Source organism: Cavia porcellus, unplaced genomic scaffold (assembly GCF_034190915.1).
Source record: "Cavia porcellus strain 051 isolate PalLab524CR breed Dunkin Hartley unplaced genomic scaffold, mCavPor4.1 scaffold_8, whole genome shotgun sequence".
Lineage (NCBI taxonomy): Eukaryota > Metazoa > Chordata > Mammalia > Rodentia > Caviidae > Cavia > Cavia porcellus.
The window spans coordinates 76,139,900-76,152,786 of record NW_026947491.1 but is presented as its reverse complement, the minus strand read 5'-3'; the positions used below and the strand labels follow the sequence as shown (position 1 = coordinate 76,152,786).

The 12,887-nt window shown below is 33.0% G+C and overlaps 1 protein-coding gene across 6 annotated transcripts in view; it reads right to left on the bottom strand.

Moving 5' to 3' along the window:
- Positions 1 to 12,887, bottom strand: part of LOC100732229 (ALX homeobox protein 1) — a 233,469-nt gene that overhangs the window by 134,215 nt on the left and 86,367 nt on the right. For all 6 annotated transcript variants that reach the window (XM_063255232.1, XM_063255230.1, XM_063255233.1 and 3 more), the window contains 2 exons: positions 11,788 to 11,986; positions 4,187 to 4,306 (listed from right to left, as the gene is read on the bottom strand). In XM_063255232.1, coding sequence (XP_063111302.1) covers positions 4,187 to 4,306; positions 11,788 to 11,986 — 319 coding nt within the window. The remainder of the gene's footprint in view (positions 1 to 4,186; positions 4,307 to 11,787; positions 11,987 to 12,887) is intronic.

The following is a 12,887-nucleotide window of genomic DNA, read 5'->3' as shown; positions in this document are numbered from 1 at the left end:
TTTTGAGACAGATTCTCGCTATGTAGTTAAGGCTGGCCTTAAGCACACTCTGTAGCCCCAGCTGGTCTCAAACGGCAATTCTCCTCCCTCAGCCTCCCGCATGCTGGATTTCAGGTGTGTGCCACCATGCCTGGCAACATAACATGATTTTAAAATAAAATGATGATGGGTGAAGAAAGGCAAAGGAAAATAAGCAACAATATCCTTTGAATATCTATCTGGCTTGCAGGGCTGGGGATTTATTTCAGCAGCATAAGACCCCGTCTAGAAAGTGCAAGTTCATGAGTTCAACACCCGATACAAAAACAATATGAGTATTTGGCTTCAATGATGAGCTTTTTCAAACTATCAACTCTGCTTGACACACTCATCTGTTTAAAATAACTAATACTGTAATATTTAGCTCCCATATTCAAAATGCAATACTAGCTTTCTACTCATATGAAATACAATTCAAAGTTCTTAACACCAATCTCTTTTCCTAGGTATTATATGAACTAATTCCTGTCCATTTTTCTACTCTTCCCTTTTCTCTATCTATTCTCCATTACTGAGCAGCATGACCTATTTCACACCTCAACTTCCTAAATACATTGAGTTTCTATTTTAAAATTTATAAATTTGACTTACACTTAGCTGCAAGTAATATTATTCTAGTGTCATTTTTGCACTTTATTTTCACATCATCATTCAAAAGTTATCCTTTATACAGGCCTTCTGTGATGATTCAGTTAAGCACTATGGTCTATCGCTTAATGTTTGCCATTTGTATAGTGAGTTTCAATATTTAAGTAGTACTCTTGGTTTATATATGTACTCCTCCTCATCTGGCACCTCACGCAAAATGAAAATTCTGTGAAGTTGAAGATTTTACTGCTTTTGTTCACTACAAAAAAAGCATTACCCAGAAGTTTAAAAACGATCACTGATGGCTGACCTATTCATTTATAAAGCTATCAATCTGGCTATGAAAATATAGCTTAAATTAGAATTACAATCTTCTTCATTATATCTATAGGTATTCTAAAAAGCATAAAAATAGAGCTGTAGACATGAAGAACAATCAATGCAGGTGAGACACAAACTCTAATGGAGAAGAAAAATAGAAAACACATTAACAAAGGTAAAAATAAGCCTCACGAGGATCTCTGCTTATAAAATATCTCTTTATCAGAACACAGTTATATCTTTTTAAAACTAAAAGGAAAGATCTTCCAGCATCTTTACATTTTACATCAATAAAGCTTGATACTTAATCAAAGATTAATTACTTGGAAAGAAGAGTGAAAAACCAAAAAATAACCAGTCAATAGAAATAAACCTCTGAGTGATCCAGGCTGATTATCTCAGGACTAACAGCCTCTTTGAATAAGAATTTGACAGAACTAAAAGCCAATTTAAAATAACTCATAATCACAGTAAGAAATATTAGTCCTCCTCTCTCAACCCATAAACCATCCTCCCCACAAATCTCTAAAGATTTAATTTTTAAAAAATACAACTAATAAACTAGAAGGAATTGAGACTTTAGTAACACTATATATAACTCCAACAGCATACACATTCAAGTTTACTTGAACCATTTCCCCAATATGAGATGTTAAGACAAATTTTAAAGAAAGTGTATTAATCTTACATAAAACTCTTCCAGAAAAAAGGAGTACAGGAAATGTTGCCTACCTAAATGTATAAGAGAAACACAACTGTCATGCCAAAACCCAAAGGAAATTATACAAGAAATAAAATTTACAGGCTAACCTTACTTTTTCATGCATATAAATACAAAAATCCTAAAAAAATATTAGCATGTCAAATCTATTGATATGTTAAAAAGATACTGCAGTATAGTTCAATTAGTCTGTTATAGGAGTACAAAGGTTAATGTTAAAAAGTCATCAATATGATGTGAAAGAAAGTATGTGACAAGTGACAGAATCATCATCATCATCTTAGTTATCATGATCATCTTAACTTCTAAAAATGCCAAATGAAGGTAACTTCATTAATCCACAGAGAGTTTGTTCAGTCAGCCCCAAGAAATATTACATAGTGACAACATATTGAATGTATTATCCTGAAATCAGGAAGTAGGAAAGGATGTTTGCTATGATCACCACTATTCCTCCCATCCTAGAAAAAGTAATTGAGACAATAAGGAAAATAAATGACAATTAGAAAGATTAAGACAATTTGCTATTCTTGGTTGATACCAATATGTATACAAAGTATTCAAAAGACTTGAAGACAATCTATTAAAACTGATAAGTGATTCCGCCAAGTGGCTGAATGCAAAATCAATATGCAAAATAAGCTACATAGTCTATGCACTGACTGAACATAATATCAGAAAACATCAAAGATCACTCTAAAGAAAATCTTCATAATTTCTTGCTATTGTGGATATTTCAAAAATTTTGGATATGTTTTTAGTCAGTTTGACCATACAGAAAGAAGAGATGGCCTCTCATTGATAGACATCATTGTGAAACAGTATTTTCACTGTGAACATATTTTGTTCCATAAGGATAAAGGCTTCAGTTCACTTATCTGCTCAAGAATCAAGGAAATTAAATTTAATTTGGAAGAGCATCAGAAAGAAATTAACAATGGCAAGTAAAACCAATGATTCTGAATGTGTGATATAAATGGGTTTAAAATATATAATTAATCTCAATATAGATACAATCTTTTTCTTAAGTAGAAATAGAAACATGTTTCTCTCAAGGAGAAAATACTGCTGTGACAAAGGAAATTTCAGAAAAAAAAACATTTAATTTCTTTAAGTATTTGAGGCTTGAGGAAACAAAGGGTATGAAATAGCTGTAAATTTTTAAATTTTAATCTCTGTGATCAGATTAAAAATATTAATTCCAGTATTTCTAGAAATATTTGATTAGCACTGCGTTTCAAAAGTGCTTTCCTATCCAAACAGAAGAGAGGAATTTTTAAAGGCTTCCTTTTGATTAAGCTATAATCATAACTAGAAAATAATTCAGATGGTAACAATAGGATTTTGTGAATAATGACTCATTGATATAATACTTATGAATTCATGTTTCAGTGTTGCAAGGAAATTTGGTGATAGTTAACTATATCTGATAGAAAAAAAAGACAATATATAAAGTAGATTTTGTCTTCTGATTAAATTTTGAAAAATACTGTAATAATTAATGTATCACATATGCACACACATGCAACTGGAAAAATACATTTAACTCTTGCACTTGTTTGCCAGAAATTGGTTCCAAGACTTTCAATGAATACCTGAAGTTGTAACTACCCTCACTTTTTCGTATGTGTTTTTTTTTATTGCATACTTATGACAAAGTTTAATTTCTAAAGTGAACACCATATGAGATTAAAAACAATAACAATAAAATAGAGCGATTATAGCAAAATAGTGTAAGAAAATTGCCAGCATCGCTACTGTTAAGACTCCAATTTTAAAAGTAAAATTAGGGCTACTTAACTACAGCACTCTGAGAACTACAACATCGATCATATAACTGAGATAGCTACTAACTGGCCAGTGGGCATGTTGTATGCAGTGTGGACATGGCAAACAGAAGGATGCTTTAGGTCCTGAGCAGGACAAAGAATGATGGCATGAGATTTCACTGTGATACTCAGCACTGTGCCCAATTTAAAACTTACAAACTGTTTATTTCCAGATCCTCCCGCTAACATATTCAGATCATGGCTGAAGAGGGGATTTCTGCTGAAGTATCAAGTTCATAAAATACACAGAAAAACTGAGACGTTGTTCTAGCTTAAGGAAGACTAAGGCAAAATGATAACTAATAACCTGTGATCTTTGATGGACTCTGATACAGTGTAGGACATTAGTGAGAAAAAGTGGCAAGCTTCAATCAGGTCCATTAGACAGTAGTATTGTATCAATGTTGACTAAGTATGGCTACCACACTGTGGTTAAGTTATCATTTGGAGAATCTACCAAAGGGTAGAAGACACTCTTGTAATCATTTTGTGACCACTTTTACACACTCCACAAGCTTTCAGGGCAAATCAAGTTGTTAGGAAACTAGTAGTGTTGCTGTCTCAAATGTTATCTGACAAAAAATGAACTATAACTTAATGTCACTAGGATGAACACCTTAGAAACTGGTTTAGCTCACAAAGTACAATATTTTAAGTACAACATTAGTTTGTGGTAGTTGGCACTTACTTCATCGAAGGTAAAATCATTTAAATCTATTTCTTCATATTCTTCTTCAGATTCTTCTTTCTTGATGGCTTCTAGTGCTACTGTCAGTTTCTTCCGCAAAATAAATCCCTTCCAAATTGCCTAAATAAAAATTTAAACTATGTTATACAGGGTTATAGACCAAACCTCAAAACATATTCTCTGTGTTATCCCATTAGGAAAATAAAACATCTTGGAACTTGGTTTAATGGCTCAATAATCTGTTTTTTGAACTTTATGTGACACTTAAAACAGCAAGATAAATTAAAGGACGGCATGTATCTGAATCTCAGGAGACTTTCTTTGTGGTGAGCAGAAAAGAATCTTTAAAACTCCCTCAACTGCACATGTAGGTCAACCAATCAGTTATCTGACAATTCCTCCAAGGACTCATTCTCCACAAAGAAGAAAGAGATACAAAGAAAAACCAATATTGCTCATTCTCAAATGATTACACATAAAGTAAGCTAAACTACATTTAGGAAAACGTTAACATCCACAAATGGCTGCATTAGAGAAGAAGGATCAAGCTCTGTAACAACTAATTAATTTCATTTAAAAATAAACGCAGCACAAAATAACAAAACTGAAAACATTTAGGTTCTCTAATAACTGTGGAATATAGAAAGTTTCTGGGCTACACATACAAGCAAAGTGAAGCTTTAAAACATACAGAGAGGGAGTGACCTGTAGGATATTTTAAGTGCAAAAATGACAGGAAAAGTAAGTATATTTTGCATGTTATAATTTATCAATGAAAAAATAACATAAATATAAGCATATAAATTACATAAACACATGAGTATACATGATTGCTTAAATTTAAAGATATAAATCATGAAATTAATTTTAAAATATTGATATATAAAGGCAGAAAAGAGTAATATCTACAGCATTAGAAACTTGAATTCTCTGAATATTCCTTGCTTGAACTTGACTTTGGAACCAGGCACGTGTTTAAAATAATTACAAAAGTTAATAACAGGCTTATCTTAATAACAGGCAATATCTTAAATATAAAAAAAATGTTTCAAGCTATGAGAATCATCACAGCAAGTTATTTAACATGATTTTAAAATATGTTTATGTAACTAAAACCTCATGAAACACACTTGACAGATATACTTGACTGTAAAAGATACCTTAAAACAACTTTAAATAATTATATTGTTAGTAAGAATATTAGTATTATCATATATATATATAAAAGATAAATCACCCACAACCTCTCTGCAGCAAACAGCCTTGGAAAGCAATCCATAACCTCAGCAAGAGTCCAGGAAGCTAAATAACAATCTTGGCAGCAATTAGTCCAGAATTCTCAACCCTTGGTGAGTAATTACCAGCTGTACTGTTTTTGCCTCTACTTAGGACCAATCGCAGAATGCTAAAGCTGCTTCCAAAGCCAAAAACTTAACATGCTCCACTACTACCCTCTTCCTATCTACCTTTCCCATATCAACAAATAATCAAAGCATATATGAAATAACTGAAGACCTTGTCTCTCCCATCCCTTCTTAGTCTTTAAGCCTATGTCATTGCTACAACACTGTCCAATAAATAGACCATTTTTATCTTATATGTGAGGTCTTTATGTCCACATGTATATATACATGATGCAAAAGCTCACTCACCAGCCTCGCCACTAAAAGACAGAGTAAGAGGAGAAAAAGAACAATTATATCAATGTCATTAAAAACCAAGATTTCGTAAAGATGAAAACAGATGAAACATAAAATCAAATAATGAAAATTCTGTAGCCCTAAATTTAATTGCAAAATACATATGCAAATCAGGGAGAGTAATAGGTAGCATGGATTTTGAAATTTATTAAATGTCTATTGTATGCTATATATAAATGAGTGAGCAATGACACAAACATAGAGATTCTCTATCCGTGGCCTTTCTGTTAGGGTGGAAGACTAAAAACAACCCCAAGAAGTAAGAAAAATGTATTGTATGCTAGACAAATGCTATGGACAAACCAACAAAAACAAGTAAAGATCATAAATTTAAGGTTCTACACTACTCAGATAAACTATATGAAATCAGAATTCTTAGATGTGTGGTCCTGGGAAGAACCCAGAGGGTGAGGGTACGGATGGATACAGAGAACTTCACGGAATTGCTAATCTCTCAGGAGCTACAGCGCTTTTACCATGGTGCATCGAGTCTGCAAGCACACTCCGCGTGCTTAGCCTCTTTTTCTGACAGGTACAGTGGGAATGTTCTTTTCCACTCCCGAGATGATTACATGAGCCTTTCACTGTACCCATCTTACTCCGAAAACCATGAGAAACCCTGGTTTCCAGCAAAAGGTGCAGTAATTTACCTCTTCTTCTGGGTGGGGATGGTGCTGTAAAAAGGCTAGTTTTCCCCTATTCATCCAACAGGTTTAAGGTGAAAATTCAAGTTTTGCTTTCAAATCTGAGACAGATCCCTCTCCAGCATTCTCTGTGTTCTGCTTATACCCCCAAATCTATCTTTTTCTACATGGAGTGAAAAACTTACTTCAATCAAGCCACACCATCTACCACAACAGGCTCTTTTTTATGTTCTTCGGAGACAATCTCACCACAGAAGAATTAAGTTCGGACACTATAACTCCCTATGAAAAATTACAATTTATTTTGCTCTCACATGTGTTAGACTTCAAATTCCACTCAAAGAGACAGATACTTCTTTTTCCAGGAAAAATATGTGGTAGGTCTGGGAATCATGCAGACTGTATCCTCTATTTATTGTCTAAATGATTTTTCTACTTTTCACTGGTACATGTGTCTTTCTGTCCAACTTAAGAATTTTAACTCAATTATGAGGTTATCAACACTTTAAAAACATATAAAATGAAAAAGATAAAAATAAAATATAATTCCTATATAGCCTTAATTAGAAATTTTGTATAGTGGTTAGGACATGACTAATCATATAATGGGTACTTATTTAAATATTATTACTTTGATCCTTTATATGTAACAATTGTATTTGCTTGGTTATTTAGTTCATCAAGTAAGAAAATCACATACTAAACACTGTATAAAGTTCAAAAATACAGCTGATTAAATTCTAATCATTTTTCCTCTAAAAATTGAACGATGGGCCAGACATGGTGTCACCTTCTTGTAATCCCAGCTGCTTGGGAAGAGGAAGAAGGATCACAAGTTTGACCTGAGCTCAGACCCTGTCTCAAAATTAAGAATAATTTTTTTGAAAGGGGTAGGGATGTAGCTCAGTGTAGAGGCTCTGACTTTGATCACTAGGATTGCTAAAAGAAATCACAGTACAGATAACATTCCTTTCTTTGGAAACATTATGAACAATTTCTAACTTCTCAAGAAACTTCAAGATTCTCCTAACATGAGGAGCAAAGGGTATTGATACAGACAAGAATTATGATTTTATTAAATCATACAAAGAAAAAAGAGAACATTTTTGTGAGTTAAGAAGCAAAATTAAAAGTATTTTTTAAGAAAGTAGCTTTCTTCTTTTTAACTTACTTTGGAGAATATTATCAGTTTTTTGCCTTCTTAATTTTTTTGTCTCATAAAGCTGAATGGTTATTACAGACTATTTTTCACCTCTTTCATTTTGAAATTCAGTAAAAGCACTTAAAAATTATTCAATATTTGATATAATATAACAGATAAAGAATAAAACGTACAGTCCTCTTTTTTAGATTGTCTTACTGGGGTATATATTTTCTGTTGGGTCCTGGCTTCCTCTGAGAATGTGGCACCCTAATATCCTAGCACAGTAAGTGGAAAGATCTCCTGACCCTTTGCATCCCTTTCTCACTGACTCTGTCTTGCAAGGTTCTAAGAATTAAGGAGACATATTTTATTTCCCTGGGTTATTGTTTCTAACATCAACTTCTGCATTGGCACTCGCTTGCTTATGATTATAATTATAACAAGATTAGGTATATAACAATGAAGGGACTAGAAAGTACAACCTGTAGATATTCACAACATGATTCACCAGATCAATGCATTATGACTCACAGCTTGTCTATCCCAAATCACCATCAGGGCAGAAACTCCTACAAAGCCTGCAATGTGTGTTTTTCTCATGTGACACCAACACATAATTCCCTCTTGAATGTATGTAAGGTCAGATATGCATGTTCCAGGCATCTTTATTCAATTTATTGGAAATAACAGTAACATAAGAGTGTTGGTAACATTCAGATTATTTTTCTAATTTTCTTGCTTTGGTCAAAAGGAAGACATTTTTTACCATTGATCCATCTGCAATTAATTCATCTCTTTACATATTCAACTTACAGCAAGACAATTCTCCCACCATTGAATACATCTGGCATCACTTTCTTCTTTCAACTACCACTAAGTATCACCATTCAGAACATATCACACACTTGTTAAAAATCTATCACCAAGTGCTCTAAAGGATATAACTGTATGTATAGATGTGTAAGATAGATTATCATATTGTTAAATTTTTGTTGGATCATGGAACAGAATGGCTTGCACTGTCAATGTTTGAGGGTCTATCCACTTTTTATGCTGTGATTTTGTAACTTGAACAACTATTTCTAAGATGACAATATGTATCAACTAGAAATTCCTTAGTGTTAATTTTTCTTGTTGAATTTTGTGTTATTTTACTCTTTTCTATTTTGCTTTTTTTTCTTTCTTTAAATAAAAAAATAAAAATCTATCACCCATCTCTGATCATGTTTCTTTGCATAGCCTTTGAATATTCTGGTTCTTTTGGAAATCTCACTGCAATGTGATCTGTCATTGCTCTAGTATCACGAAATCATGTACAAATATATGTACATGTATATATATATATATATATATATATATATATATATATATATTGCTTTCATTTCCTTCATATCTGGCCTGGAATTTCATCCTGTAAAATATTTAAATTTATGCAGTAATAGATAGATCCAAACATGTGTAATAATTCCAAAAATGGTTTCTTTTTAGATTGTATAACCAACACTGACAATGCTTTAACATGAAATGGTCAAACACTGAGACTTCTCAGTCTTCAGTTTGAATAGATTCCAAGAATGCTCCCGAGACTTTGCATTCCAAGCAAGGAAAAGAAATATAATATGGTATATCTTGAGGGAGGCTTTCCAGGGCAGATAAGGAGGAGGTGCAGCCATTTTTCATTCACATTCTAATAACCAGAACTTAGAAAGAAGGCCACAATAAACTGCAAGAGAAGCGGGGACATCTACCTGGCTAGTAGGAAGAAGACCATGAATTCTCTGTCTAGCACCTCCGTGAAATCTGCATTTCGATCTTTCTAAAGCCAAGGCTTTCTTTTTTGTCATGCTCTGCACCTCTTAAGATGTTTAGATATTCTAAAATTTATATCTTAAACTGAGTGGCTTAAGAAACTAGATGATTATACCATGAGCAAGAGAAAACGACTTTGAATGTAGCAACTTCACTACCACGATGTACAACAGAAGAGAGTTGCCATACGTTAAAAAGAAAGAATTATGCTTCCTTTTATAGATACTAAGATGGTCAACCAAAGGCGATCTAATAAAGATATCAGCCATCAAACTACAGCTTCATAAAGTAATGAGCTTTTCTTTATTAAAAGGAGTGAAACAAAAGTTTAATAGCCATTTACTATTACTGCTGAGAAATGTACTGCTCACCCAATAATAATAGGAGCTTGGATGGTTGGATATTTACATTCTTTGTGCAGAACAATATTTGGAGATAGTAAACGAAGTTTGTTTATCTTAAACCTTCTTTGAATCAATTGTCACCCCTTATTCTTACCACTAGTGTGTCAGGCTTTTTCTATATATTGCTTTCAGAAAGAGTACAATAAATCTAAACTAAAATACTAGGTATATTCATTAGAGCAATAGCAAAGATAATTATCTTGAAAATTATGTCCTTACTAATAAGAACCGGGAGCCTGAGAGAAAAAAGATGTCTTTTCTCAATATTAACTTTATCCTTTCCTTTGTGAAAAATAACTAGGAAGCACCCCTGAATTCTGTCCACCTTTCATAAACACTTAACCATAACTAATATTACCACTTTCTATTTCTTAAATACATATACATAATTTTTACATTAACTTTTACATTAACTTAGTACATAGTCTGGGATGTAATATCCAATCATTTCAACCCCTCATCCTGGACTCTGCCATGATTTTCTCTCAATATTTTACTAGCCCCCAGCTAAATCTTTTGCCACTCATCTTGAAATGTAGTTGTAATAGAAAGTGAACTTGAATCTATCAGCTCACTTTTCAAAGTCCTTCCATGTCTTCTCATATTATAGGAGGAAAAAATCAACTCCTTCACAATGACCTATGACTTTAAAATACTATTTGTCTCTCCTGTATTATTTTCCAGTCACACGGGCTTATGCTGCTTCTTAAATATTGTAGGGATGCTCCTACATCCGGGTCTTTGAAGCTGACATGACTTTGTCTGCCATGTTCTCTTCCAGATACCCAATGGCTGAGTAGCTCATGATAGCATCAACTTTTCTGGTCTTCCATGTCTATTCTATGCAAAATTAAAAACTTCTTTCAATAGCGCCCTGCTTTATATTTATTCTTGATTTTTATTCCTAATAAATCAACTAATTGTATCTCCAACAGAATATAAGCTAGTGTGATTTTCACATAAAAAAAAGTTGATTAATGAATGGAACGAATTGCTGATCTTTTTGTTTGGTTACTATCATTCATCCAAGCATAATACTGTGAATTTCCACAGACCTTCACTTTATGTTTGCATTTAGTTTATTTGGCTCTGTCATCAGGATATAAACTCCACACTGGAAGGCATTTTTGTAAGGTTTTGTGTAGTTTTATTTCCTAGGCCTACAATAGTGTCTGACAAATGTAAGGGAAAAAACTAAGTTAATAAATGAATAAATGAATGTGAATAAGTTAATATTCATTTCAATATCTTTCATTGTTTGACTAGTTGATCATTTTTTGTACCTGAATCTTGTAACCTGAACAACTACTCCTAAGATAACAATATGAAATACATTAACTAGTGTTAATTTCCTACTACTTTTTGAAATTATATATTGTTTCTATCCTTTTGTCTGTCTTGCTTTTTAAAATAAAAAAAAAATCTGGTTATATTGAGTCAAATATATTCATTTCTTGATTTCTGAATTTTTAAATGAAATGAGTATTTTAAGAAATTTAAAATTTTGGTGAATTTTTGAAAAGATACTTCTGCAAGTAGCTGTTAATTATACCAGATGAGACAACTTTAGCAAGTCGGATTTTAGCCAAATTGACAAATGACATGGTTAATAACTTTCAAATATGATTGTGTAGTTCAGCTTGACCCACAGTCATAAAAATACTCTTTCAGATACAAAGACTATTTCTTCAATCTAAATGCTAAGTAGAACCAAAGCCAAGCTACAGTTAACATGCAGCCTACATGTCATAAAATAAAATATAAAAGTTTAAAATAAAATAAATCCATGTAATTGTAAATCACTAAGATTTGAGGGTAGGTTTTTGTCCAGAATAACTCAGAGAAAGATGATTAATGTACCTTTCATGATTAACCATGCTAGCAAAAGATTAAAATTAACCTGAATAAGAACAGCAGCCTTCTCCTTCTGTTCCTGGATAGTCATAATATTTTTTCTTTTTTCTTTCATTAGAATAGTCTGATTATTGAAGGAATTTGGCAGGGGCTCTGTTGTAACTTTCTGTATCCTTGTAGAGAAATTAATCTGTCTGCGTACAACATAACCACGCCAGTATGCCTGGATCACCATAGCTGCCATACTATGAAAAGGAGAAAAGAAAACATTTTTAGTATATATGAATACACAGTGGTAGATAAGAGATTCTTGCCAGCTAGATGCATCACGTACAGTGTCACTGAAAAACAAGACCCCTTCTTTTAAAGACAATCATAGAAATAAAAACTAGGAACCTTCCAATCTGAATGTGAGAATAGGTCACATCCTCACATCCAGAGGAAGATCTGGGTACAAAGGAATTTGTTTATATAAAGGGGATACTACAGAAATTCGATAGGATACTGAGGAAATTGGTGGGAGGATACTGGATGATGCACAAGAGGGGAGATAAGTATAGGAGTAATTTCAATCAACAAGGATAGGAGAGATCCTTTGTAGTGTGGGGCAAGAGCTTTGGAGAGGAAGTAAAAGGAAGCCTTCCTTACAGCAAGAGGCAAGGCCCTACTAGGTTGTCAGCAGCTTCTCGTTTCTCCCTATCTACCACCAAATACTTGAATCCTATTCTGATGAGGCCAGGAGTAAAATCTAACATCTCTCACCCACCTCAATGTGCCAGTTTCAGGTACTGAATCAGTAAGCACTGTGTGTTTTCTATATCCCAGCAGGCTGCACAGCAATAGCAAATGTGGATAAAAATGCACACGGATTGTTAGCTCGCAGTATGTTTCACCATGATGTTTCCTTCCCCAAACATATTATTATAAGAATATATATTATCAATGTACCAGTATAGTTTAAGTGTCAAATATTTTGTCTTGGTAACTTTTCAAATTCCTGAGTTTGAATGTAAAAATTCTGTTCTCCAATGTTCCCATGAAATAGTTTTCAATAGTTTTATAATTATCAAACCTAATGCATTTTTGTCCACTCTTACGTATCTGTATATTTGTTTTAAAACAAAGTGGAATTACACAATAAACTAT